Here is a 25326-nt window from a genome sequence, read left to right as displayed (position 1 = left end):
AAAGCATGAGCCAGTGTCAGGGGTTGGAGCCAGGGCGAGCTGGGCTGCTGCAGTACACCCAGTGAAACAAACTCGTGGGTGCCATGCACTGCAGATGCCTTTCCTTGGCTCTTATTTTGTTATTTCCCTCTCCCCAAGCTTGCTGCCTTCCTGGTTGAGAGGCAGGACATTTGTCAAGCTGAGAACCACCAAACCATTAAAAAAGAAATGCAGTAAAACAGAGGGAGGAGAAGGAAAGGTACGGATTTACTGCCTTAAAATAAATCAGTGCAAACGCTGAATTTCCCATTTATTGAAACCAATCACAGTTAAAAGGTCAAATCCATTGGCAAACAGTAGTTTTGTATCATCCAGAGTGACATACAAATGAAGTACAAATGGAATCCAACCAAAATAACAAACCAAACAAAAGTGCATGGCTCTCCCTTAGCTCACCCAACCCATCCCCCTGCTGCCTTTCTGCAGCCCTGTTGGGTGCAGGTACAGCTGAGATGCTGCCAGGCCATCCAGTTACTCCTGCTGGAGGGCCTCATTAGCTTCATTAGCCTTCCTGAAAAACAGAGCAGCCCTAGAGTGCGGACCTCCCCACACCTGCATTCTGCTCCCCACTTAAGCATGGGTTCAACCACCCTGTGGTTGTTGGATAGGAGATGCTTGAAAGGAAGAGGATGAAGAGGCAGATAAACGTGGTGCATGGGTGAATAATTAACATACACTGATGATTTATTTCATCCCAGTGCTGCTCAGCAGGACGAGAGCTGGTCCAGGCTCAGGGTAACACAGCACTATGCTCAGTAACAAACAACCCAACACAGCAGCTGGAGAATGGCAGCTGCTTGGTAGTGCTGGGCCATGAGCCCAAGTGGAAATGCATTGTGCCATACAACGACCACGTAGCAGCAATGTGGGTGAACACACACTGCCTTCTCAAACAGCCAACAAACACCATGACACACTCCTAGCACTGCAGGATCCACCAGACCTGCTGCCCCCAGGGTGCTGCACGTGTCATCCCAGTCCTAACACCTCCACCTCCACCATTCCAAGCCTGGAGTTGGAAATTGAGACTCTTAAGGAGTTTACTGCATTCAAATACTTTGGTCCTTAACCTCAGACCAGCTTAAGCACGCGACAGTGAATTTCTAATCTTCTACAAGGATGATCAAAACCAAGAGAGACCTGAATCAATGAAACCTCCCCAGAACTGCAGCAAAATCTGCAACCTGGCCAGCACGTCTCACAATAACCTTGGAGAAAAAAAATCTGGTGGCGAAAGGAAACCAGGACCTGCAAGGAACCATCCGTAATTGTGCTTTGAAAACCATCGACTTGATGTTATGAGGAAGAGATATATAAAATTATAGGAAATTAACACCAACCAGATCAAAAAAATATATATACCAAAAAAGTCTAAAGCATAACACATGTCCAGTTCCAAATGCCACCATGGGAATTGCTGTGAAGTCTTCTCCTGGGGAGCAGTGAGCTGCCTACCCAAGGCCAACATCCAAGGACATCATCACCACGAATCCAAGTATTGAGGTCCAGGAAGCCAGCTTCCCATTGCCACTGCAGGGAGAAAGGGGAGGGCGTGAGTTCTGCCAACCCATCCCACCGTGCCCACTGACCTCAGTGCCACGTCTCCACCATTCTCGAACACCTCCAGGGATGGTGACTCCATCACTTCACTGGGCAGCCTGTGCCAGTGCCTGATTGCTCTTTCTGAGAACAAACCTGTAATATTTAACTTGAATTTAGGGCCAGTTGGGGGTCTCACCTGGTCTGTGCCTCGGGGATGATATCATCCATGACCACGTAGACCATGGCTCCAGCAGCAAAGCTCAAGGCATAGGGGAGGAGAGGCTCTGCCATCACCACAGCAAAGGCTCCTAGGATGCCAGCCAGGGGCTCCACCATGCCGCTCAGCTGCCCATACCTGTGGGACAATGGGACTGAAAGTCACTGGGCATCCCCTAAATCCTCCAGGGCTGGGGCCAAGGCCACACAGCTCACCGCATACACAGCACTGGGCAACAAAGGAGATATGACAAACCATGTTGATTTGTCCAGGAAGGGAATTCAAACACGATCTAATGCCTTCCCCTTGTGAGATCTGGGAATCCAGCTACAGGTAAGAGAGGAAATATTTCCAACCAGTCTCAAAAGGGACATCTGGCCACAACCTCCCCACTCTTTTCCCCAGTTCTCTTTCCTTCTGAGACTGTTTTAATGAGACCATGGGAACTCATTCCTCAGCAGCCCTGGTGCAGTCCCAGCACTCGCTGCAATGGAGATGGGTGGGAGGATAAGAAAACAAAGCTTTGGAGGGAGCAGCCTGCGAGCCCCCCCGCCCTCCCATCCATCACCCAAGCACAGCACACGTGCACAGGCAGGAACGCAGCCCTGTGCCTGCAGAGTTCATGGCCTTGGCTTTTTCACCTCAGGGAAAAGGAAAAAAACAAAGTGGGTTTGAAATGCAGCCCAGAGTGAAGTGAGAGAATTAAAAAAAAAATGGAAAACAAAGTAAAAATCCCCTTTTGGTGCAGAATCCGGGAGCTAACCACAGACACTGAGCCATGATGGAGCGAACTGCAGGGCTCGGGGCTGAGCCCTGCTCTGAGGTCAGGGCACTGGGGCAGCACCCACTGCAGGGAGCTGGAAAGCAGCCCCTCAGCTGCGGGCAGTGCTGGCTGCAAGAGCTGCTGGTCTACAGCACAGCTCCAGCAAAACTTTGCAGGCTGAGCATTTCATGGAGACCGTGGCACGTGGCCCTTGGCCAGCACAAGTCCATCCCAAAGGCAGCCCAATAGAATCACAGAATGGAACAACTGAATCAAAGAATCATTAAGGTTGGAAAAGACCTCCAAGATCACCAAGTCTCATCTCAACCTATCCCCACCGTGCCCGTTAAACAGTGTCCTTCAGGGCCACAACTCCAGGGATGGTGACCCCAGCAGTGCCCTGGGCAGGCAATGCAAATGGGTACAGGACAGCAAGTCATAGGAACCTGCTTATAGGAGCTGTAGATCAGGAGTCCCTGCTCTGGCAGAGCTTTGCTTACCAGAATGCTTTCCACGTGGAGAATCCTGCACCACGCAAAGGCAGGCTGACAGCAAGGCCTTCAGGGAAGTTCTGAATGCCAATCCCAATAGCTAAGTTCCTACAATGAGAAAAGAACATGTAGATATCTATATCTGTATTGGGTGGAAAGGACAGGCTGGGAAGGAGAAAAAGAGAAAGGGAAAGGAGAAGGAAGGGAAGGGAAAGGAGAAGGAAGGGAAGGGAAAGGAGAAGGAAGGGAAGGGAAAGGAGAAGGAAGGGAAGGGAAAGGAGAAGGAAGGGAAGGGAAAGGAGAAGGAAGGGAAGGGAAAGGAGAAGGAAGGGAAGGGAAAGGAGAAGGAAGGGAAGGGAAGGGAAGGGAAGGGAAGGGAAGGGAAGGGAAGGGAAGGGAAGGGAAGGGAAGGGAAGGGAAGGGAAGGGAAGGGAAGGGAAGGGATCTGTCCATTGGTAAAGTAATGAAGGAGAATGCAGACTGCTATGAGGACCATTTCTTCAAGCACAAAAGATAAAAGGCTTGATAAAGGAGGTTATAACAGGAAGGCACAGTAAACTTGAGCTGCTCCAATTAAAGCCCTATATCCCCAGTGGCAGAAAATACAGCTCTTTTAGAGCTTAAAGCTCAAGGACAGGCAGGAGAGGTTTGGAAATATATTCAAGGGCAGAAAACCAGGTGAGGTTTCTCCTCTTTCCATCTCCCCTCCAAAATTCAGCCCCAGCTGCGTGCTGGCAGCCAGCACAGCATCCACCCTCAGAGCACCCCACACTCCCTGAGCCAGCACCTTCTCCAACACAACCACTCATCCAACATGGAAACAGCTGACGGCCAAGAAACAAAGATTTGCACTTGTGGGGTCTGTCTGATCTCATCTGTGGTTGCACCCTGAGCCCCTCCACCAGGCACCTCATTAAGCAGAGGCTGCTCCCCACTACCACCATAGCAGTGTGCAATGTCCCAAGGATTATTGGGACTCCCAGCTCTGCAGGCAGAGTCAGGGGTTCTTGGCCAGCGGCTGAAAGCTCCCTTTAAACACTTGTTTCCTATTAGTAAAATAAGACTGGTGAGAAAAATCTCTCCGGGTTGTTTAAACTTCAACCATGGTTTACAGAAGAGGGGAGGGGAAGGGGGGAGAGGCTGTGGGTTTCCCTAACCAGGACAGGCTATTACAATCAAAAACATTATTCAAGGGAAAGAGAGAGAGAACGGAGGGGGAAAAACATCCCTTTTAGAAAACACTGGAGCCGCTGTCTGTGTGCTGGGTTTTTTTTCCTCCTTCCCTCGCCTTCGCACAAAGCAGCTATTACTAGCCCCAACCACAACAAATTAATGGGGTGGGAGAGGGAAGTGTGAATGGAGGGGTCTGTACGGGAAGCAGCAGCGCGCTCCCCCCTCGCTGACCCCTCGCTGCAGGGCTGCCCATGCACAGAGGCAGCCCCGAGGGGCACAGGGAAGGGAATTTAAGCCAGGGAGGGACCCAGCAGGAGAAGCCTGGACGGGTGGGTTGGCCCCTGCCCTTTCCCTGCCCTCTGCCCCTATAGCAAACCCTTCAGGGCTCCCTTGGGGGGGAGGCAACTGCAGTGTGCCCCCCACTGCAGGTCAGGTTTTGGGTTAGGGTTTTCCCAAGGATGTAGGTGCAGGTATCACACTGGCATGAGGCTCAAGCACCCTGGGATGTGGGATAGGGAAAGGGTCTCAGCTGCAGGATGGCATTATCCCTCTGCCACCTCATGGCTTCAGGTCCCTCCAAAGGGCTCTCGCTTGCTGAAAACACTCTCCATCACCCAATGGGGCCACTTGTTCCTTCAGTGCTTCCTATCACGCAGCTCTGCCTGAGCACCACTCGGATTATGGGGCTCAGCATCTCAGAATGAATCCTGGGTAACACAGAGGCCAGGAAAACTCCAACCTCCTTGTCCATCCTGCCTTGGTTCCCTGCATATGGGAGATGCCCAGATGCTCAGGCAGAGAACATTGAGCTCTGGTGCCCAAACTGGGAACAAAACAGTCCCAGGAGATGTTCCTCCTCCCTTGGCTGCCAACTTGTGCACACCTCACACCTCGGAGTCGAGCTGATGGTACTGAGGTCGGTCAGAAAGCAACCAAATCACATAAAGCTGCATTGTGCACCAGGAAAACAAAGGCTTCCTTATTACGGAAATAGGTGGGGATTCTTGGAAGGTTTCCCCCTGCTGCAAAGAAACACATTGTAAAACAGATGCACAAAGACAGCGTAGAGCAGGCTGACCCAAAAGCTGCAGGACACAGAGATGGGATAGAATAGAATCACAGCATAACCCAAGCTGGAAGGGACACAGATCTTTGAGTCCTACAGGATGGTTTGGCCAAGGGAGCAATGGCAAAATATCCAGAGACATTGAGATCTACATTGGGAAAGGTGGGGAATAACTGTGCAAGTGACAAAGCGTTCGAAGCAAAGCCTGTGTTGTCCAATGGGTCACCCATGGGTCCACCTAAAAGACATTAGGTTAAGCTTCAGGTCAACCCCAATGTACAGACAGGCACTGATACATAGAAAGAGGAAATATTTCCTTTCCCAGTGCTCAACCTCAGCTTCCCATCTGTAAAATGGGCACACCACAGTGCTGTGCTCCAGCACCTTTTCCACCTGGGCACACCACAAGTCCCACGGAGGGGTCCAGACTGCATTGGGATGATCACTCCTGCAGCATTCCAAGGGAGAAGAGATGAAGCTGTGCCTGAGACCCAATGGGGAGCACCAGCACCCCAGGAGTGCTCCCCAGCTCACTGCCAACCGCCGCGGCATCACGCTGAGAGACTCCAAGTTCACTTTCAGAAAAAAGTTGGCATCTCTGCATATTTGCAAGGTCAAGGCACAGAAAGCCTTCTATAAGCCTAAACCCTTGTTTTCAAGGGCCTATTCTTTTACAAACTGATTATGAAAGCAGGCTACATATTCTTAACAAGCCCCTTTTCACTACGGCTTTCAATTCCCTCCAGTGTATAATGTGCATGTGTATTCTTGCATGGCAGGCCCTTACATACTGTTTTGATTGTTATCGTCTTGCCATGAAAGGGCCGATTGTTTTGGGTTCCCAAGATTACATCATGGCTTCCCACTCGGGCTGCCTGGCGAGGTGTTTGATCAGGGCTCACAGGTGGGAAGGAGCCCTGCGGTGAGCACGGGGCCCTGAGCGTTTCCCCATACCTGCCCTACCTGTTCAGCACAGCTGCCTCAGCACGCCAAGCTCTGTGCAGCACCGACGGTGCCTCTCACGCAAGGTTGGGCTGTGGAGTGCTCTCGTCCTGAGAGCAGCTGTCCTCCCTGCAGCAAGAAGCAGGCTGGGTGCAGGCATAGGGATAAGGTGGGAGTTTTAAGGTGAAATAAAGCAAGCGCCTTGTTTTCATAGAATCATAGGGGTTGGAAGAGACCTCTGGAGGTCATCAAGTCCGAGTCGAGTCCATTGGGAAGCCAACAGCCAGGCTCCCACCCAACCTCTACAAAGAGCAAGGGCTTTCCAAGTGGCATCAGTAAAACTGGAAGGAAACAAAAGGCACAAGAGAAGGAAATAACGTGGGGCACCACGCAGAGCTCAGAGCCTCAAAGGCAAACATCTCAAACCAACGCCACAAATGCACAAGTCTAAAACTGGCAAATGCCCAGCTGCAGGGGTTTCAGCAAACCACACGTGCATCCTTGAGCAGTGGTGGCACAGCCCGGCTGCTGCTCCATGCCTCTTTTGGTGCTGCTTTTTCTCACCTCCCCAAATGCGCCCGCCCCGCTGCGCATAGCGTGCCGTGCGGTCTGCGTCCCATCTGCTCGCCTGGCCCCTTGCCAGCCTTAAACATACACAGCCCTGAGTCCACATGCAGTAAACATTTACAATTTTAGGAAATTTTACCCTTAATTTATCCCAAAGGCACATGAGCAAAGTTGAACATCATAAAACCTGCTCTCTCCTCTACCCGCAGCAACCGGGACGTGAACTTCAGCTGGAGAGCACAAAATCCCCCAGCTCTCACAGCGCTTTGCCATCGCTTCCAGGCAAAGGGAGGAGGCAGGTGAAGGAGCATGGGCTGTGGGGAGGGGAAACAGCAACACAGAGGAGACACGGATGCCACCAGAGTCCTCCTTTTGATAGAACATCAGCTCACAGAGAGCTCAGGGATGTCCTCATGTGCTCAGAGCCAGAGCAGAGCTGCCCATTGCCCATTATTTTTTCCCTTGGGAGAGGGGGGAGTTAAAAATCCATATTCTTATCTGCCCTATTACTTCCAGAACTGTTTGATTTTCTCTATCAGCCTCATGCATGGTCTGCATCTCCCCCTGCCCACAGGGCACAATGCTGAGTTTCATCCCTCTGCTCTCACTGCAGCAGGGAGCGCGCAGGGATGTTTGAAGCTGTGCTTTTTGTGTGCTGGGTGCTCAGAGCAAAAATACACACGCACAAAAGGCCCCACGTGCCAACTTCAAAGGGAACAATCTGTTCCCGATGATGTTCTTCTCTAAAATGGCCTTTAAGGATTGAAGGAAAAGTGTGATAAAGGAAATTCAGCCTCAAGAAGGGCAGAGGGAGGCCAGGGAATCCTTCATTTTACAATCACACTGCAGAACTAAAGCTTTGCAGAGAAGACCCAGAGCAAACAAAAGCACCACCTGCACCCCTGGATGCACAACAATCCCAAAAGTGCAGAGATGCACAAGGACAGCCTCACTGCAAGCGATGCCCTGAGCACAGCACTGAGCCCGTTTCTTCTTTTTGCTACACCCACATCGAAATTTTTACATATTCATATAGGCACGCCCATAAATAAGGTGATTTTAATGATGTGGCTGCATTGATTGTGGGTAGGGCTTGAGCTGGAAGCAGATACAGAACCCTATAAAGGTTATTAAAATATTTTTTAGAAATTAAACACACAGACAGGCTGGGTGGTCTAAAAGCAGGGCTGGGATTGCGGCCCACCTATAAACCCCAATACAAGCTGCCCGTTAACATTTATAGCTTCACCCAAAACACCAACCTTCTCCCTTTGTGTGACTCTACATCACAAGCACATTTCACATAGAAAATTACATTACATGAGAATGACAGGATGAGAGGCGATGGCCTGAAGTTGTACCAGGGGATGTTCGTGTGGGATACAGGAGAAACTTCTTGGAAAAAGTGGTTGGGCACTGGCACGGCTGCCCAGGGAGCAATAGGGTCACCATCCCTGCAGGTGCTGCAGAACTGCAGGGATGTGGCACTAAGGGACTTGGCTATGGGCACAGTGGGATGAGTTGGGGATCTTGGAGGTCTTTTCCAGCCTTAATGATTCTATGATTTCATAGATAGACACACGTGTGCTCTTCTCCCCTTGTCATCCATCCCCAAAGAGCCAATGGATGGACACACCATCCCCATAGGACTCAGGATAGGTCCCAGGGTCGATGAACCCACAGGTGCCCCAATGGGCTGGGGGGGCTTTAAGTGATTGCCATGTGCACTGCACGCTGCTGGGGACCTGTGCCAGTAGGTAAGAATAGAATGAAAAGCACAGAAATGGTTCCTCCCTTCCCTGTCCTGCAACATCGCTGCTAAAATGCGCCTGGAGAGAGTGTGAAAAAGCACCGCAGCGGCGCCTTTATGCAGCCCCAGACCTGGAACTAAACAATTTACTAACAGATGTAGCTATAAAAAGCCCCATTATCACATCTTGTACGGTAACAATGTCTTCATTCAAACTGCTTCCCCTCCTAGGAAGGTTTATTTTCAATCCACGCTGCTACAGAGAGGCACGGGTTGCAGTGCAGAGCCAGCCCCTTGCTCAAAGTGAGCCTTGTTTGGCCTTATCTTGATAAGATAAATAGGGATAATGGCTTTTTCTTTCTCTGCTCTTTTATTTGCCCTCTTTCTTTTATTTTAATGGGAATTGCAGCGCAGATCAAAGCTGGTGTGCACAGACCCGGGAGGGATGGCACAGGAAACCATTTCCCCGTGCCCTGTCACAACAGACCCCACTCAAGAGGTCTCTGCTCCCTGCTGCACCTCTCCTTATCACAGACTGAGCAGCAAGGCACAGGACGACCCCACATTCACCCTCCTGGCATTGCAACGAGCTGGGAAGCAGAAGCGTTCAGTGCAAGCTGCCTTGGGCCATGTGCACCTACTTGGCAGGGCATCCATGCCTCCATCTACACACTGCTATGCCCAGGGCCTTCCTAACGCTGCTCAAGGAACAGAGCAGAAGCCCTGAGATTAATTAATGAGCCGTGATGAGAAATGCAGCACCCAAGGAGCCAAAACCCACCCGCACTTGCTTGAGGGACACAAAGCCAGGCATTCAGTGCACGGGGAAAACATACAGCAACCAGAAGGGAGAAGCTCCCAGCTCAATAACCATCACTGAATAATAAACATATACCTCCAGGACAGGTTAATTAAGAGGTGCTTAATAAGCATCTTGCAACAGCTTTGTTTTGTAACCAGAGGCTGCACTGCAGGAAGGAGCAGAGGAACACACAGAGCTCAGGGCACGGAATTCCCCTCCAGCCCCACCACGCAGCAGTGGGAGGTGTCTCCATTCAGTGCTCCCATGCACATCCCTGGATCTGATAAAGGAAAGAGGATTCAGCCCCCACATCTCCATCCCACCCAAACCATATTGGCTCCTCCGTGATTGCAAAGAGACACAGCTGGTGTGTGCAAATGGGAGAGATGAACCCAGAGCGTCTTCTGCTGCCTCACACCACAATGATTCCCATTCATTCCAAGAAAACACAGCATAAAGGTATTGCCTGGTTTCAATCTCCACGCATTAATCAAGCCTCAGCCTATTTCTTTCTCTTTTCCAGCAGTGTGGGAGGCACAGGCTGTCCCATGAAATAATATTTTCCAAGCCATCGTCAAAGTCCGCCCGTCAGCCCGAAGCCTCTTTCTGTCTCAGCAGAGCTGGACAGGAAACAATCTGTGGGCACAACAGGGCCAGCACTCCCCGCACAGGGCTGTGAATGGGGGCCATTGTGCTGCAGTGAGGAACCCTCCCCAGCTCCAGCGGGGAAACAGATCTGTTTGCGTCGCTGCCACACACACGTTGCAGCTGAACAGGAGCCTTCATTCAGCACGGGGCAGGTGTCCTATCGGGACCTGCTGTCTGCACCATGCACAATGCAAGATTGCACATCGTTTTTTCCAACTTTTAGACCTTTATGCACTCTAAGTAAATTTCTACGTTTGGTTTTTGTACCGCTTTCATTTCTTTCAACTTTCTGGCGCACCTAAAAGAGAAGCTCCTGCTCTGTGTTTTGCCAGGGAGACACCCAGCAGGGCCAGAGCTTCCAGGAGAGCTGTGCAAAGGCACCAAGCGTGCCCAGTGCTGCTGTGAGCAGGCAATGGGAGCAGGGATGTTACCACATAGTGCCAGGTGGGAGAGGAGCAGTGGGGATGGGGACAGGAGTGGGGATGGGGACAGGGATGTTCTTTGTTGGTGCCCAATCTGGGATCTCCTTGCTCTACTGTGCAGCAGCCAGCAGGAACAGCTGCTTCCCACCTCTGCAACAGGGCAGATTAAAAAAGCAGAAGTGTACACTGTGTGCTTTTAGGGAAGAAAAGTGCAGGAAAATTCCACCTATGTGCAGACCAAGCCCACCGTGCTGACACTTCCCACTTCTCTCCTTTGATCAGGTACCAGGCATCACTGCCCTCAGCTGAATGAAGGACAGAGCATGGCCACACACAGCACTGTCTGACTCTGAAATGAAACAATCCCTTCATCACACTCACACCTTGCTGCAGACCACTGAAAAATTGCCATGGTGAACTTCTCTCTTTTTTTAAAAAGAAAAAAACAACTTTATTTTCTGGCACCAACTATCCCTTGTGACTGGACTTAGCCATGGGCTGTGACAAAGGCTGTGACAAAGGCTGCTTTCTTACCATGTTTATGCACTGTCAGAATTGCACAGGCAGTCCTGTCCCTAGCATTTCCTAGTGGCTCCAGGCTTGGTTTTCCATCTTTAATAATAATCTTTCAGCGTGTTTTTAAAATTCTGTACAGAATGACAATAGAATAACACCAGGGCTGCAAGATGAATCACCCAGAGGTTACACCCACAGCGCCCATAAAAGACAGGGAAGTGGAGGGAGAGCTGCCCTGAATGTGGGGGATGTGGGGACAGGGATGAAGGATGTGGGGATGGGCAATGGGACAAGGAAACAGGGAAAGGGATGTGGGGACAGGGATGAAGGGATGGGGATGTGGTGCATTTCGTGTGGGCAGCACCTTCCTGGGCTCCTCTCCCTGACTGCTGCAAGCAAAACCCCCATGGGATGGGGATGCTGAGATCCCCCCAGGGTCCACAGGCTTAAAGAAAAAAAAACTGACAGCCACTTCAGTGAGGTTTTTTTCTCCTCCAAAACCATACTGGGCAGCTCCAGCCCCATCTGGTTCCTTTGAGATCAGCCACGCAAAGCGGGGAGGCTTGCTCAAACTATTTCTTTTCCCTCCTCCCTTCATGCAATCACTTCGAGCAGTGGGGCACAGCCATCCTGCTCCCAGCGCTGTGCTGGCTGCCCCATGGCAAGCAGAGGGATGCAACGCAGAGGGATCTGACACAGAGGGACTCAAACCGTTCCCTGCTCCCCAAATTCAGGGCAGGCTCCTTTGTACCCTGAGCCCTCTCCGGAGAGCAGCACAACGCACACAAGATCTTGAACTGGTTGAGCAATCCCTGCCTAATATCAGAAGGAAAAAAAAAAAAAGCAGCTCGACTGCCGAGATCTCTGCTGTTTGTGCACGGTGACATCGTCAGCAGAGCCTCCTCCGAGCCGGGCCGGGCAGCAGGAGCGGGATGCGCACGCCCGGGGGCAGCAGAGGAGCGCGGAGCCGCGCACCGGGAACCGCGGGGCCGGAGCGGGGCGATGGGGAGCGGCACCCAGGGGACCCCAATGCACCGACCAGAGAACAACAGCAGCCAGCACGGCCCGGCCTCCTCCTGCCGCCCTCTGCAGGGCAAGCTGGGGCTTTCCCGGTTTTCATAATTCGCTGATACTCATTTCCTATACGCAAAGTTGGAACAGCCCTTCGGGACGGAGCTTCCCCAGGGTCCTACAATGAGCTCCTGCACAGGTCGCGGTCCGATGGGGGAAGTGAAATGCATCGATCAGCATCTGCACGGTGCCAGCAGCAGGCAGAAGTGAGCAGGGGTCAGCAGGCTCTGCAAGCACCCACCCGTATGCAATGCAGCCCTGGGTGTTTGCATCGGAGCGTGGGAGCCGTCAGAAGCACTGTCACACAATTCGGTTTGGAGCTGCTCAGCCCTGCTGCCAATCAGCTCACAGGACGGTGGGAATGCACAGTCACAGCCGGGGGGATAAAGGGGTAAACTGAGTCATGCAGCTGTTCCATTGAAATGCTATTTTCAAATCATGGAGACAGAGGAGATCATAGCTGTCACATCCCCGAAGCGCTGGGGTTGACCCAGAGCAATTTTCCCTTCAAATGTGTCAAAAGATTTAACTCTATTTCATCACCTTATATATATATATATATATATATCCACTTATACAGTTATCTCCACTGCCACTTTCTAACATGAAGGGCTCCTGCAAAACCCTTGCAAGAGCTGTCCCCATCTTTTCCTCTTCACAAAAACTCCCCAGCAGCAGCAATTTTCTTTCCCAATATTCCATGCAAACTGCATCCCTTCCCCATGCCCAGCACAGCCACGCTTTGCTCTGGCCCCGCAGAGCAGACAGGGGCTGCCCGTCCTCCCCAGAGATGCTGCGTGGGGAGGAATTGGCAACAGCACAGCGTTTCACTCCTGGATATCCCCAATCATTTTCATGGGGCAGCGGCCACACGAAGAGCTTTTTGTTCTGCCCGCAGATGACAACGATAGACAGATTGATGGCAACGAAGTCATTTTGTCTCCTTCTGCAGCTGACAACATTTGCATTGGTATTTCCCTGGTGCAGACTCCACCTTTTATCTAACATGATTAATGCCATTGTAAATACAGAGAAAGAAGCAGCTGCTTCTGGTTTCTCAGCTTTTACTGAGCAGCTGACAAAAAAAAAAAACCCACACACATCCTTTTGTAAGAGAATCCCTGGAGTCTCTGCAGGCTTTATGAAGAGCCTTTTATTGCAAAAGGTTGGAGAAAAGCTGTTTATAGCTGCTCTATTGTGCTGTGCTCACCACAAATCTGGATTGTATCTGCTGCAACCCAAGTGCCCAGGGCAGAGCAGTGAGCACAAGCCCTTGGCTGCAGGGCAGGTGACATGGATGTCATGAAAGCTGTGGCAACACTCAGGCCAATAGCAGGTCCAGGCGTAAAGCCTTGGGGGCTGCATGCAGCTCTCACCCAGTGCTGGGACCTCACAGACCACCACTGGAGTGGCTGAGATGCAGCGTGCCTTATTCTACCACCTGGAGGGGCTGGGAAGGGCACTGCAAAGCCTGAACTTTGCTGCTTTCCCTCCACAACACCTTTGTTATAAATGGGTCTGGTAATCAAAAGGTAAAATTCAGGTATGCAGTTCAAACAGAAAAATAAAAGCATTTGGTGTGAGCACATTGAGGTGCACCTCAGCTGCTGCTTTGCAAAGCCATTGACAGCCCCCTGTGCTGGGAGCAGTGATAATGTCCCCGAGTCACTGCTTGCAAAAACTGAGCCACCACCACTCCATCCCACCACTGCACCAGGCACAGTGCAGCTCCCACAGCCCCACTTAGCAGCCCAGCAGTGCTGGGACAGAACCATTTCAGGAACCAGCATCACCAAAAGCAGCTCTTTTTCCACCTGACAAGCCTTGAAATACCCAACAGCAATGGTGCATGCCCAGTTTGGGACAGGGGACAAACTGTAGCAGGGAGAGTTGCCCCAAACCCCACAGCAGCACTGCACTCTGCCTTACCTGGCGCTCTGGAAGGTGGCTGACACCGATTTTCCAATAGCCCCGAATCCAACTCCCACTGCTAGCCCCTCTGCAATGGGAAGAAGAGAGAATTAAGGTCAGATCCTGCAGCATCCCTGGGGCTGCCCTTCCTTCAGCACGCCCAAGGAAGCAGGGCTGCAGGTCAGTGTGTTGCTTTTTCTCATTTTCACCTAAATTCTGTGCAAATCCATACAAGGAGGGCAAGGGGTGACACTGAGCAGCATTGGGTGCAGAGGTGCTGCCTGCTGGGCTCCTTCATGGCTCCCTGATCTGAGCCTAATGCACTGCAGCCAAACACAGGGAGACTTCTACACCTGTAATGAGCACATGGCAGGGGAAAAGGCCACAACCCCCAGCAGCTTCAATGCGACTCCAAGCACAGCAGGGGGAAGCCATCCAATGCACAGCAGCAGTGCTGGTTTGCAGCCCAATGCCAGTGCACGTTCTGCAGCCTTCAAGGAGGCAGTTCCCCACCCAGGCTGTGTGACAGCCATGCAGGAGACCGTTCAGAAGCCATTCAAACAGATGGAAGGTGTTACATGTGCCTGTGAGGGTGAGGTCTCAGAGGAACAGAACTGTGTACGTTTGTGGCCCCTTGGATTTCCAGTTGCCTTGGAAACACAGCATAAGAAGCAGCACTGATTTACTATCAGCATGGTGTCCCCTGCTACAGGCTGAGCATGTAGAAGTTGAAACACAACACAAAAAAAAAACCCAGAGCCTTGATCTGAGTTTTGGCTTAGGGTGGAGACAGTGAAAACGACATCAGGAATCAGTCCTACATACAGGGTGAGGAAACTCCTCACTATTCCTAAGACAAAAGTGCAAGGCAGTGGTGCAAGACCTGGTGCAAAGTCCCTATACAAAGTGCTTGTGGAAAGCCCTCGTGCAAAGTCCCCGTATAAAGCACTTGTGCAAAGCCTTCCTGCAAAACCCACATGCCCTGGGCAAAGCAGTGATGCAAAGCCCCCATGCAAAGCTCTCATGCTGCCCAACAGCACCCTGGGGAAAGAGGAGGGAGCTCTACCAATGCATTCATGGTGATGCTGAGTGTGGTGAGGGCACGGCTCTGCACAAAGAGCTCTGGCTCTGCTCCTCTGAAAGATCTCTTTTTAAGTGTAACTCACCCAGAGAGCAGCAGTCAAGGGGTAAAAGTGCCCATTTGTGCAAATAACAAAAAGAGTTTTGGGAGGGGAAACAACACACCAGTTTTCCCTGCCGTAAAGCAAATCACATGCAATAAGAAACTCAGCAGCACAATTAATGGAAGTACAAATTAGGGATACATGGGAACAAATTATAGGAAATTAGAATCAACAGATGGTGCGTAGTGAAGGGCTCACCCAGAAAGGGAGGAGCAGAGATGAAAGAAGCTCCATCAAATCTCCCCACAAACCCATGCACTGCACTGCAGGAGCTGCTGCAATGCACACAGCCATGCAGAGCTCAGCCCCATGCATGGTTCAGATGATTAACTTGGAGGCAGAATGGCTGACTGCATCCCAGCAGACCTTTCCCTTACCATCCATTGCACAAGTCAGCAAGAGCTTGGCCAGCTGAAAGAACCAGGTGAAATAAAACCCACTGCTCTTCTAAATCCTGTTCACTGCAGCTTATGTGGCTGGGCCAGGAGTGCTGAGCCACAGAGCTCCCCTGTTCCAGGGACACACCATGCACTCACCTGGCCCTGGCTGCTTCCAGCATTGCTCTCAGCATGCAATGAGCTCTGCAGCCTTGTGGGAGCCAGATGTAATGCAAAGAGCACCCAGAACTCAAAGCCCTCCCGATTCTCCAGAAGAAACTAATAAGCAGCAAGCCTCGCTCACTGAGCCTTTAGAAATCACACTGGCAAGTAAATTAACCCCAGCTATTGTGTTACATGGCTTAAAGAGCAGAAAAACGAGTACAGGCTGCAGGCAAAGAACAGCATTGCGATGATTAAAAACAAATAACAAAAGTAACCAGAAAAAGAAAAAGGATAAAAGTAGTATTTCTGATCCCTCTTTGCCTCCCGGTTTGTAATAACACAGCTCAATTTCAGGAACAAAGAACAAGATGCTCTCACACCCTGGAGCTCAGACCCCTCCTAATACCCCTGCAGGAACCCAGGGGGATGCAGCACTGGCAGGATGGGGGCTCAGGCTCCTTCCATAGGGACCATGAACGATGCACAGCACACAGTTGAGCAGGGGCAGAAGCCAGGGCATGGAGAGAGACTGAAGGCAAGGGGAAATAAGGGGCTGTCAGTGGCTTCTGCCTACAAGGGAGATGCTGCTGCACAGCCTGAGGGATATTGGATTTCTTGGGGAGATAAAGAGAGCTGCAGCATGTTGGAGCACTGCATCTGAAAGAATGGAAAGAATTAAAGATGTGCCAGCCCTTCCTTGGGAGCAATGGAAAGAGCCTGCAATTTGGACAACACCCTCTGCATTAGCTAATGCACAGCTGATGCAAAGCACGTGCTAGCTCAGTGCAAGGGCTCCCTCTGGATCCACCCTGCCCAGCAGCACTAACCTAGAGCAGCAATGAGCTGCTTCCAGAGCTTTTGGTTAAATAAAACCAGCACTTTTGGGCGAGCAGACTGCTGCCCACATCCTTTCCAACTGTGCATTGCAATGGCTGTTGTGCAAGCCATGATGCACCTGCAGCTCTGAGCATCTCCAGGCTGGCAGAAGCAGCATGGTGCTGAGCTAACTGCTCCTCCTGTTAGGGCAAAGGCAGCTTTCCTGGGTCAGCAAACAAACCCTCTTCCTCCAGGAAGGGGCTGGGGATGCCAACATACCATCAATTATTCATCTCCCTCTTTGAAGAACTGTAAGTTCCTCGTGGAAAATTAATTTGACTCTAATGAGGTTTGTATTTCTAAGAGTTTAAGCATGTCCCTGTCTCCACTATTCAAACTCATCAGTTCTTCCCAAAGGTTGAATTCCAGTTCCCATCAGACAACATCTTTTTGCCATTACAGTGCAAGAAAGTGCAGAGATTACCAATGATTTCTGTGAATTTCACATCTCCAAGTATCTGCCATTAAGAATAGCAAGCAAGAAATTGAGGTAACTTTAGCAAGATTAATTTTTTCCTCCAGTTTTCCAGAGATCTGAGGACAGGTCCAAGCAATGCTGTGCACGTGTTGATAGCAAACAGCAGCTGGAGGCAGGCTGAAGCCTGCAAAAACAAACAGCCATCCCCTTTCAGGTGCTCAGCACAGAGGAAATAGCCCTATTGCTGTGTGCAACACAACGGGGTCAAACTTCATCAGAGGGAATGCTAGGTCGCAATGTACTCTCTGGGGGGATGCCAGGTGATTCCACAGAAGGGCTGCAGGATGGGGTGTTCTGGAGCACAGCTGCCCACCCATGTATAAGCCATCGGAGAGGTCAGTTTGCAGCAGCAGAACAAGAAGAGGACAAGAATGCTGAGCCAAACTGGTGGTGTGCACCACGGCAGCTGTGGGTGTATGGTGCCAGCAGACACAGGGAAATACAGCCTGGGAGCCACGAGGCCTTGCTTTGGGATCTTTGTCATCCAATAGGGTGGACTTAGGAAGACCAGGCAATTCCCTTATATTCCTCTTGATTCACCCCAGGAGCCAAACCACCAGCGTGCCATTCTATTCCTCTTTTCACCTCTATCACCAAAACACAACTGGGCACAAATCCCTGCTTCCAACCACTGAGCACAGCAGAGCTGAGCTGCACACAGCCTTGTGCACCCAAACGAGGCACCTGGTGTTAAACAACGCACTGCTCACACCCTGAGACTGCCACCATGGAAATGCATCGGTGGGTGAGCAAATCCCTTTCCCACAGTGACAACCCAGAACTGCCCTCAGAGCTGGGACCGACAGCAGAGCTGCAGCCAAAGCACATGTCTGTGTGACACACAGCACTGCATGGGAGCGGGGCAATCCCCCATATGCTGCCTGCTGAGCCCCATACTGCTGGCATGGCCCCACGCAGGGCACAGCAGGGAATCCCCGTGCCTCTCCATGCTTTCCCCCCTTTGCAGAAACCCAACAGCTCTGCGTGAGTCGCTTCGATCCATCAAGGCACTTCATCCGTGCAAATGTCAAAATATGTGCTGATGAGGCTGCAATTAGTGGGAGGTTTAATGAAAGGGTAGCGCAACCTTTTTCAGAGCGAGCAACTGATTGCAACTGAGTCGCAGCCATGCAAAACGCTTTGGGGATGCATGGCTCCCTCTGCTCCCAACCAGTCACCATCCACCAGGTCCATGCCATGACACACAACCATCCCTCCCTCCAAGCAGCAAGCATAACCTGGTGAGCATGGTGCTCCCTCTGCAGCAGTTTGGTTCCATGGAGCTGCTGCACGAGCAAAGCATGCATGATGCACCAAACATAGGGGCACCTTCCCCTGCCCTCTTTCCTACCCCGTTCTCAGGAATTCAAGCTCAAGCACATCTTCTCCTTTCTCTACAAACAAATCCTCACAGCAGCAATCAGAGATGCTCCAGGAGTGACTGAGTGCAATTGTTCAAACCGATGCCAGTGGAACCAACAGCAGAAGGCACTCAGCTGTCACTGAAGAGGGGAGCGTGCGTGCAGATGAGACACACACTGAGCACAGCACTAAGCAGCACAGCACTCAGCTCCTGTCCTCGTGCTCTGCTTGAAGCACAGTGAACATCTGTGCAGGTGCCACAGCAAAGTGCCCCTCAGCAGAGCACCTGATGGCCATACAGGAGACACATTAAGAGGCATTCAAAATGGTTAAAGCTGCAGAAAACGAGAAAGAAAGCAGTGTCCTTTGTCCTTATAGATGTCACCAGCTGAAAGTTTTTCCATTTCAGATCTTTCCTCTCTTGTCCATAGTGGTGCTTCACTGTGTCACTGCAACACTCCTCCCTCCTCTCCTCGGTGCTTCACAGCCAAGGATGACTTTGTTCCATATTTAGCCCACACACTTTATGATCCTCACACTTCTGTGCTTGCTTTGTTCCTTCCCAGGGAAAAACAAGAGCAATGCAGCACGTTGGTCAGCTTCTGGGAATGGGAAATGGAGAAAAGGCTCTGTGTGGAGCCCTTTGGGTTTGGAGCACAGAGGGATGCCAACATCACCACCACCTTCTACTGGCTTTTTCCCTCACACCCCCACTTCACTTGGACATCAGAGGCAGAAATAGTGCAGAAATCTTACCAGGGAGCAAACACAGAGCAATAGGGCCACACACAGAAACACAGGGTATCTTACTGCAGAAGGGATGGGACAATGGGGCTGGCAGTGGGCTCCTCTGGGTGCCCCCAGCGCAGTGCCTGCAGCCACTCCAGCCCCACAGCATCATAGAAACATAAGGAAAATTCAGGCTGGGTTTCCTTGGCAACATCATCCTGGCTGGAAGCATCCCCTGGTGTGGGCTGCAGGGACTCCCGTGGCACCCCAAGACCAGCACAAGGTATGAGCATCACTGCACACTGTTCTTAGTGCCTGCACACAGCAGGGGTTGCAGGAAGGAGAAGAGAGTGCAGCCAGCAGAGCCAGTTGGAACAGCCATCCCAAAAACCTGCAGTCCCAAATACCTGCCATTGAATGGTGTGTCTGCAACGGGGCAGCATAGAGCAAAACAGGGAGCCCATGCCAGACTCACAGCTCCATCCCACAGCGTTCCCTCCTCCCTCGGGGATGTGTGCACAGAGGAAGGACTTTAAGCTCACACCTCGCTAATTGTTATTTGTGATACACCAGTAACATTTTAATTAATTTCAAGTCTTCAGCATAACAACCACCCAAGGTACAAAGATGAAGCAGAATAAACAGAGCTTGATTAAATACATAATTAATGTTCTACTAAAACTGGCATATATGAATATTAATTAGTGGGGATATTCTGCTGTTCGGCATCTCCTGTCATTATCAATTTATTCTTTACATTACCAGCCCCAGCTTTGGAAGGAATTAGCAAAGCTTTTCTCGCCTGCAGAACGCAGCAAATTCAGGAGGATGGTCCCTACATTCAATTATCTCAGCACACACAGCAACAAGCCTGGAAGGAAAGATAGACACACTGCCAAGGCTGAAATGTGCTCATCCCCGAGCAGGGCTCAGAGTAAACAAGCCCAGCACTCTACTGGCAGTCAGAGCAAAAGGCTGTGAAGCAGCGGGCTCAGCTCTGCCCCCCAGCCCTACCTCTGGTTCCCCTCTGGCAAAGTGCTGCTGCACCAGAAGCAAAAGAGAACAGCTGCTGCCCGGAGCCAAGGTGCAAATCTCACACCTGCAAAGCCACAGTGCTCCTCTTCTCCCTTCTGGCCTTTAAGTTCTTAGCCCACAGGAGGCCAGAACAGAGTGCCAGCAGTTGCTGCAAGCAGCCCCTTCCCAATTGCATTCACCTCCCTGCAGTACCCAGCCCATCCCTCATCCCAGGGATGTACTACAAATAGAGCAGGGAAGGATGGCAAGCCCTGGGAGCGATGCTGCCAACCATCAGCATCTCAGCTTCTGGGGCATCCCGGCTTTTCAGCTTACACAGAGCAGCTCAGCCCCAAACCCTCCCTGCTCCTTCTCCAGCACAGCATTAAGCACAGTGTCATTCCACTGCAGGAGTCTGCGCTAATTACAGTGTCAGCCTTTCCGCCGGCAGGGATGATAATTGAGGTAGAGCATTACAGTGTTTCCAAACCCTGTGCAGCAGGCGGAGAGCTCAGCAGATCTGAGAGTGCCACCAGGCACTGGTGACGCTGGCAGCGTGGGGATGGTAAAGCAGAAAAGCTCTGGGGAAAACCAAACCCAGCAGCATCCTGCAGACTGTCCAGAGACCATGAGCCTGACCTCACTGCGCTGAGCCCCAACCCGTGGGCTGGACACAAAGCAGCAGCAGGCAACAGACTGGGTTCAGGGCCCCCACTGGCACAGCTCCCCAAATATTCAGCTTTAATATTGTGACCTTTAAGATGCAAAAGAATGTCTGAGCTCCCACAGCTGCCCAAAGGTGGCTTTGTGCTCTTGCTGAAGCAATGAAATGTTGGATCTGCATCTCTACAGCAACCTGGGGTGCGCAGCCATTAACTCAGTCCTGTGGGTGATGCTTTGTTCATTCCTCTACAAAACTCGCTTTTTGCAATGACAGTGAAAGGAATCCCCCACCAACACAGCCCGAGGCAGTGAGCTGCTCACACAACTCAGCTCCTCACTCCAGGCTCCCTGGCACTTCATTTGCAGGATGCAATCCAATTACCGCTCACTCCGAGCAACAGCTTCCTCCTTTCTGTGTACACACCTGGCTAATTCAAAGCTCTCTGCTCGCCTCCTGCAAGTGCACAGCAGGGCTGGGAGTTTGTAAAGAGACTGTGCACCCTGCAGGCTACAAACAGGAGCAGCCCTGGGACCAGTGCCTGCAGCTATAGCATGAGGTGGCCCTTGCACTCATAGCAGCCACAAGCCCCGTGCTCACACCACGGCTCTCTAAAGGGCACTCACCATCCTCCCCATGCTTACAGACCCAGTTATGCAGAAAAGCCATTTCTTAAAACCCCCACCTTCATTCAGGGAACAGCCTGAGAGATAGAAAGGAAGCTGGGGAAGGAGAAAGAAAGGGGAGGGAGCAGACAGGAAGGAGCAGAAGAGGAAAGATGGGAGATGGGAGTCAGGAAAACCGCCTTATATTACTTTCAACATCACTAAGATCTGCAAAGCAGCTGAGTGTCTTCAGCTGTTAGCACTTTCTCTCATCTTGCATCATTTCTGGTACCCTCAAAGCCCAGCTCCTGGAACAACGCAGTCCAAGATTCTTGGCCCTGCAGTTTCCCATCTATTGGCACACTCCATCCCTTGAATAAGAAAGTCATAACCGTACTTGTTCCTGAAGAGAAGAACTGCTTTAAAATGCACCTCTTGCTGCACACAGACCGAAAAAGGAATAACAAGAGACCAGAATTCCATTGTCTTTACAGTGCCGTCTTTCTCAATCTCCTCTCAGATTTACAATTTTTGCCCACGACAGGCTGGCAACAAAGTGAGGCTGCAGATGTTAAAGACACACCAGTGAGCCTGCAATTTCCCCTCCCTGTACGAGGGTTTTGCTGCCAAAACCTTCCTTTGGTTCAGCCCCATGCAAACAGCGCAATGCAATGTGACAAATCCCACTTGGCAGGTGCCATCTGCAAGCAGCAGTGAAAAGGAGGAAGGGAGAAGAGAAGGCAGCCCCAGAAAATCCTCTTGGGCTGCGTCCAGCTCAGCATCAGCTCTGGGAAGGGTACAGGGATGGACAGACAGAGGGATAGACAGATAGATGGATGGCCAGGCAGACAGCTGGGCCTTACCTGGGATGTTGTGGATGGTTATAGCAAGGATCATCAGCAGGATCCGCCTCCAGCTGCTGCTGCTGGCTGTCAGGGCAGCATCCCTGGCCGTGGGGAATGCTGGGGGGCTGTCAGGCACGGGGGTCCCCACACCTCTCCTCCGCTGGTAGGGCTCCCCGTTCTCAGCCTTATCTGAGGGGACAGAAGGACAGAGCTGGGTCAGCCAGAGGGGACAGGAGGTGGACACCTCCCACCTTCCCTCTCCAAAGGAGAATGTAGAGAGAAGGAAAAACACCCAGCAAGACTTGTTGCTGCCATCTGTTAACGTCTCTGGGGGTGCTGGGTTCCCAGAGCTCTGCTCCCAGCAGCACAATGACCACCAGCTCTATTCAAACACAGGCACCTAAATCCAAGCCCCAGGGAGGGCTGTGAAGGGAAGAACAAGCACTGGGCAGTGCTGCAACAAAGCTTGTGCAGAACGAGACCAGAATCAAAGCCTTCCAGCTGCTTTCGCTTGGCACTTAGCAGAAGTGATAAAACAAATGTCATCAGCATTTCTAAAATATAACTTCTGGGGTCTGAACAAAGCAGCTTCGCTTTGGCACCTCCTCTGCTTGTAAATATGCTTCTCCCATGCACTTTTCATGCACTATTACCTCCGGGATTGCAGGGGTAAGGAGGAAGCAGCCCAAAGTGCAATAGAACCGCACCTGTAACGAGGCTGCAGTCCCACAGAGCACAGCAGCACACGAGGGCAGTTTATGGGAATAAACAGAGCAGGCACAGCTTCTGCAGAAGCACAGAGGGCAATTTAGACTCGTGATTTAAACAGCAAAATGACTCTCATGTAAATCATCTGTGCCTTAGCAGAAGGAAAGGCAGCAGCATCCCCACCAGGGAGACAACCTGAGCATCATTCCCTACTCACATGTAGCAGCAGGGCTACACAGGGGGGAAAACTGTGGTTGGCTTCCAAGCGTGGTGGGGAATAAAGGAGTAACAGCAGCAGCTGATGGGCAAAGACACAGCACTGCAACACACAACAGCACCCAGAGCTCCAACCAGGGCACAGGGCAGGGAACAAAACAACAGCAAAAGCTAAACAGGGCTGGAAGAGCCTCAAGAACAAATTGGAGCAGTGCTAAGAGTGGAGCAGGGGGTGGATTTCAGAGAGTAGCTGCTGCGATCAGATGGGCTGCTCTCAAGGATGCTGCCAAGACAATTATATAGCAAATAATTATCTGTGCCACATGCATTACTTTGAATCCTGTTCACAAAAACTCCTCTATATATTCTCCTCAATTTATCATTATTGAATTTCTTCATAAAGCTGCAGGGCAAAGACTCTGCCAAAAGTTTAATTACATACGTGCAGCCTGCTGCATTTTTCATATCCTCTGCAGCCAGCCCTTGAAAAAGATAAATGGCTTTGAGTATGGCTTAAACTGCTGCAAAACATAAAAGCCAACGGACTCCTTATCAGCACGTGAAACAGCTTTTTATTTTCTTATTATTTCTTAATGAAAACGGCTTGCATGAGCTGGAGTTCAGCTCTGCTGCACTTGCAAACACACAAACAGATGAATACACTATTTGCTATCCGCACCCAAAAAACTCTTCACAACTCTACCTCCTGAGTTACTATCAAACCCTATGGAGGCAACAGAGCTCTTATGGCTGCTTCAGAGCCCTCCCCATTCAGGGATGGCTTTGGCCATGCCTTTGTCCAACAGCAGCACCAAGGTCTTGTCCAGATGCCCACATAACACAGGGCTGGGATTCGTGTGCCTTCATCCCTTTGGGACGGGGTGGGATAACCCACAGCACTCAATGCCTCCCTGCCTGAAGGTGCTGGAATGAAAATCATTCACAGCACCAGAATGTTGTTCAATCTTTTCCCCATTGATTTCCCCATCAAATTCTTGCAACAAGACCATCTGCCCTGCTGGGAAGGGATTTTACTGCCAGCGTCCGAAGCACTGCAGACAGGAGGAAATCACTGCACAGCACAGCACATCCATCACAGGGCAATGTGGAGGTTCTGCCCTTGGCCAAACTTGCATGAGATAAATTAGCAGCCTACTAATAAACATTTATCAGCTCCCATCCCCAACCTGTGGGAGAAGGGAAGGAGAGGGAGTGCTGAGCATGAAGAACAACACTCACAAAGACGTGACTAAATGCCATGCACAAGGCGTTCAAAAAAGCTGTTCTTTGTCAGCTCTCACGGGGAATACTCTCATTTCAGAAGCTTTTAAGATGGACATGCACCCATTCTGCTCAACACCGCACTGTATTGGCACTCAGTCTTTTGCACAAGATGGAAATGTGCACTGAATGCTACGGTGGCTCTATTAAAAATGTGAGAGATAAGCCAGTGTGCACTGACCCTTGTCTGGGGGTGGGGTGGGGAAGAGAGAACAATCTGCTAGGGAAATGACAACACAAGGAGCTGCCATCCCCTCCTGAGTGCAGAAAATAACAGCATGTCCAATTCTCTCCCCTCATGACTGAGATCAAACTATATGGGAAACGCCTAAGATTCCCCAAGCCCCTTATAGAACACATGCTGAGGGCATGCAGCTCGTAACACACACCCAAGCACTGCCCCTTCCACCCTCCATAAGCCTGAGATGCTCCATTAACCTTAAGCACACATAACAAATGCTCCTGTTTGATCCCACACCATATGGGCTCCATCACCACTACTCCTGTGAGGAGTTGTTTCAGTGCCTGCTCTGCTCAGGCAGCACAGGCCAGAGGGAGACAGGGGAAGAATTCATTCTAAGTGCTGAGCTACAGTGCTCCCAGAGCTGCCCATCAGGTGTCAGCAGCTCATTAGCAATTAGCAGAGACAGGCTGAGCTGAGAGCCTGGAAATGAAGCTGTGAAGGGACTGTAGCACGAGTCTAATGGGAAGAGGATGGTTCATTCTAGATAATAGAAAACTCAGGGGTAAGGTGCTCTCTTTCCACAACTCCCTGAATTTGCTCTGTTTAATAGAAATAGGATGAGAGGTGATGGCCTCACATTGCTCCAGGGGAGGTTCAGGTTGGATATGAGGAAACAGTTGTTCTCAGAAAGAGCAGTGATGCAGTGGCACAGCTGCCCAGG

General features: G+C 51.1%; 1 protein-coding gene across 4 annotated transcripts in view; it reads right to left on the bottom strand.

The window, feature by feature from the left end:
* Nucleotides 1-248: 248 nt before the first annotated feature.
* SLC39A11 (solute carrier family 39 member 11) overlaps nt 249-25326 on the bottom strand; it is a 59949-nt gene continuing 34871 nt past the window's right edge. For 3 of the 4 annotated variants that reach the window (XM_090121767.1, XM_090121770.1, XM_090121768.1), the window contains 5 exons: nt 22235-22405; nt 13939-14008; nt 3062-3160; nt 1778-1936; nt 250-1569 (listed from right to left, as the gene is read on the bottom strand). In XM_090121767.1, coding sequence (XP_089977893.1) covers nt 1491-1569; nt 1778-1936; nt 3062-3160; nt 13939-14008; nt 22235-22405 — 578 coding nt within the window. In that variant the 3' untranslated portion in view covers nt 250-1490. Of the gene's footprint in view, nt 1570-1777; nt 1937-3061; nt 3161-13938; nt 14009-22234; nt 22406-25326 lie in introns of all 4 variants that reach the window. The other variant, XM_090121769.1, reaches the window with a different exon arrangement.

Source organism: Phasianus colchicus, chromosome 20 (assembly GCF_987193195.1).
Source record: "Phasianus colchicus chromosome 20, bPhaCol1.hap1.1, whole genome shotgun sequence".
In the NCBI taxonomy this organism is placed as follows: Eukaryota; Metazoa; Chordata; class Aves; order Galliformes; family Phasianidae; genus Phasianus; species Phasianus colchicus.
The sequence above is the reverse complement of the archived record's forward strand: the minus strand, read 5'-3'. Positions and strand labels throughout refer to the sequence as shown.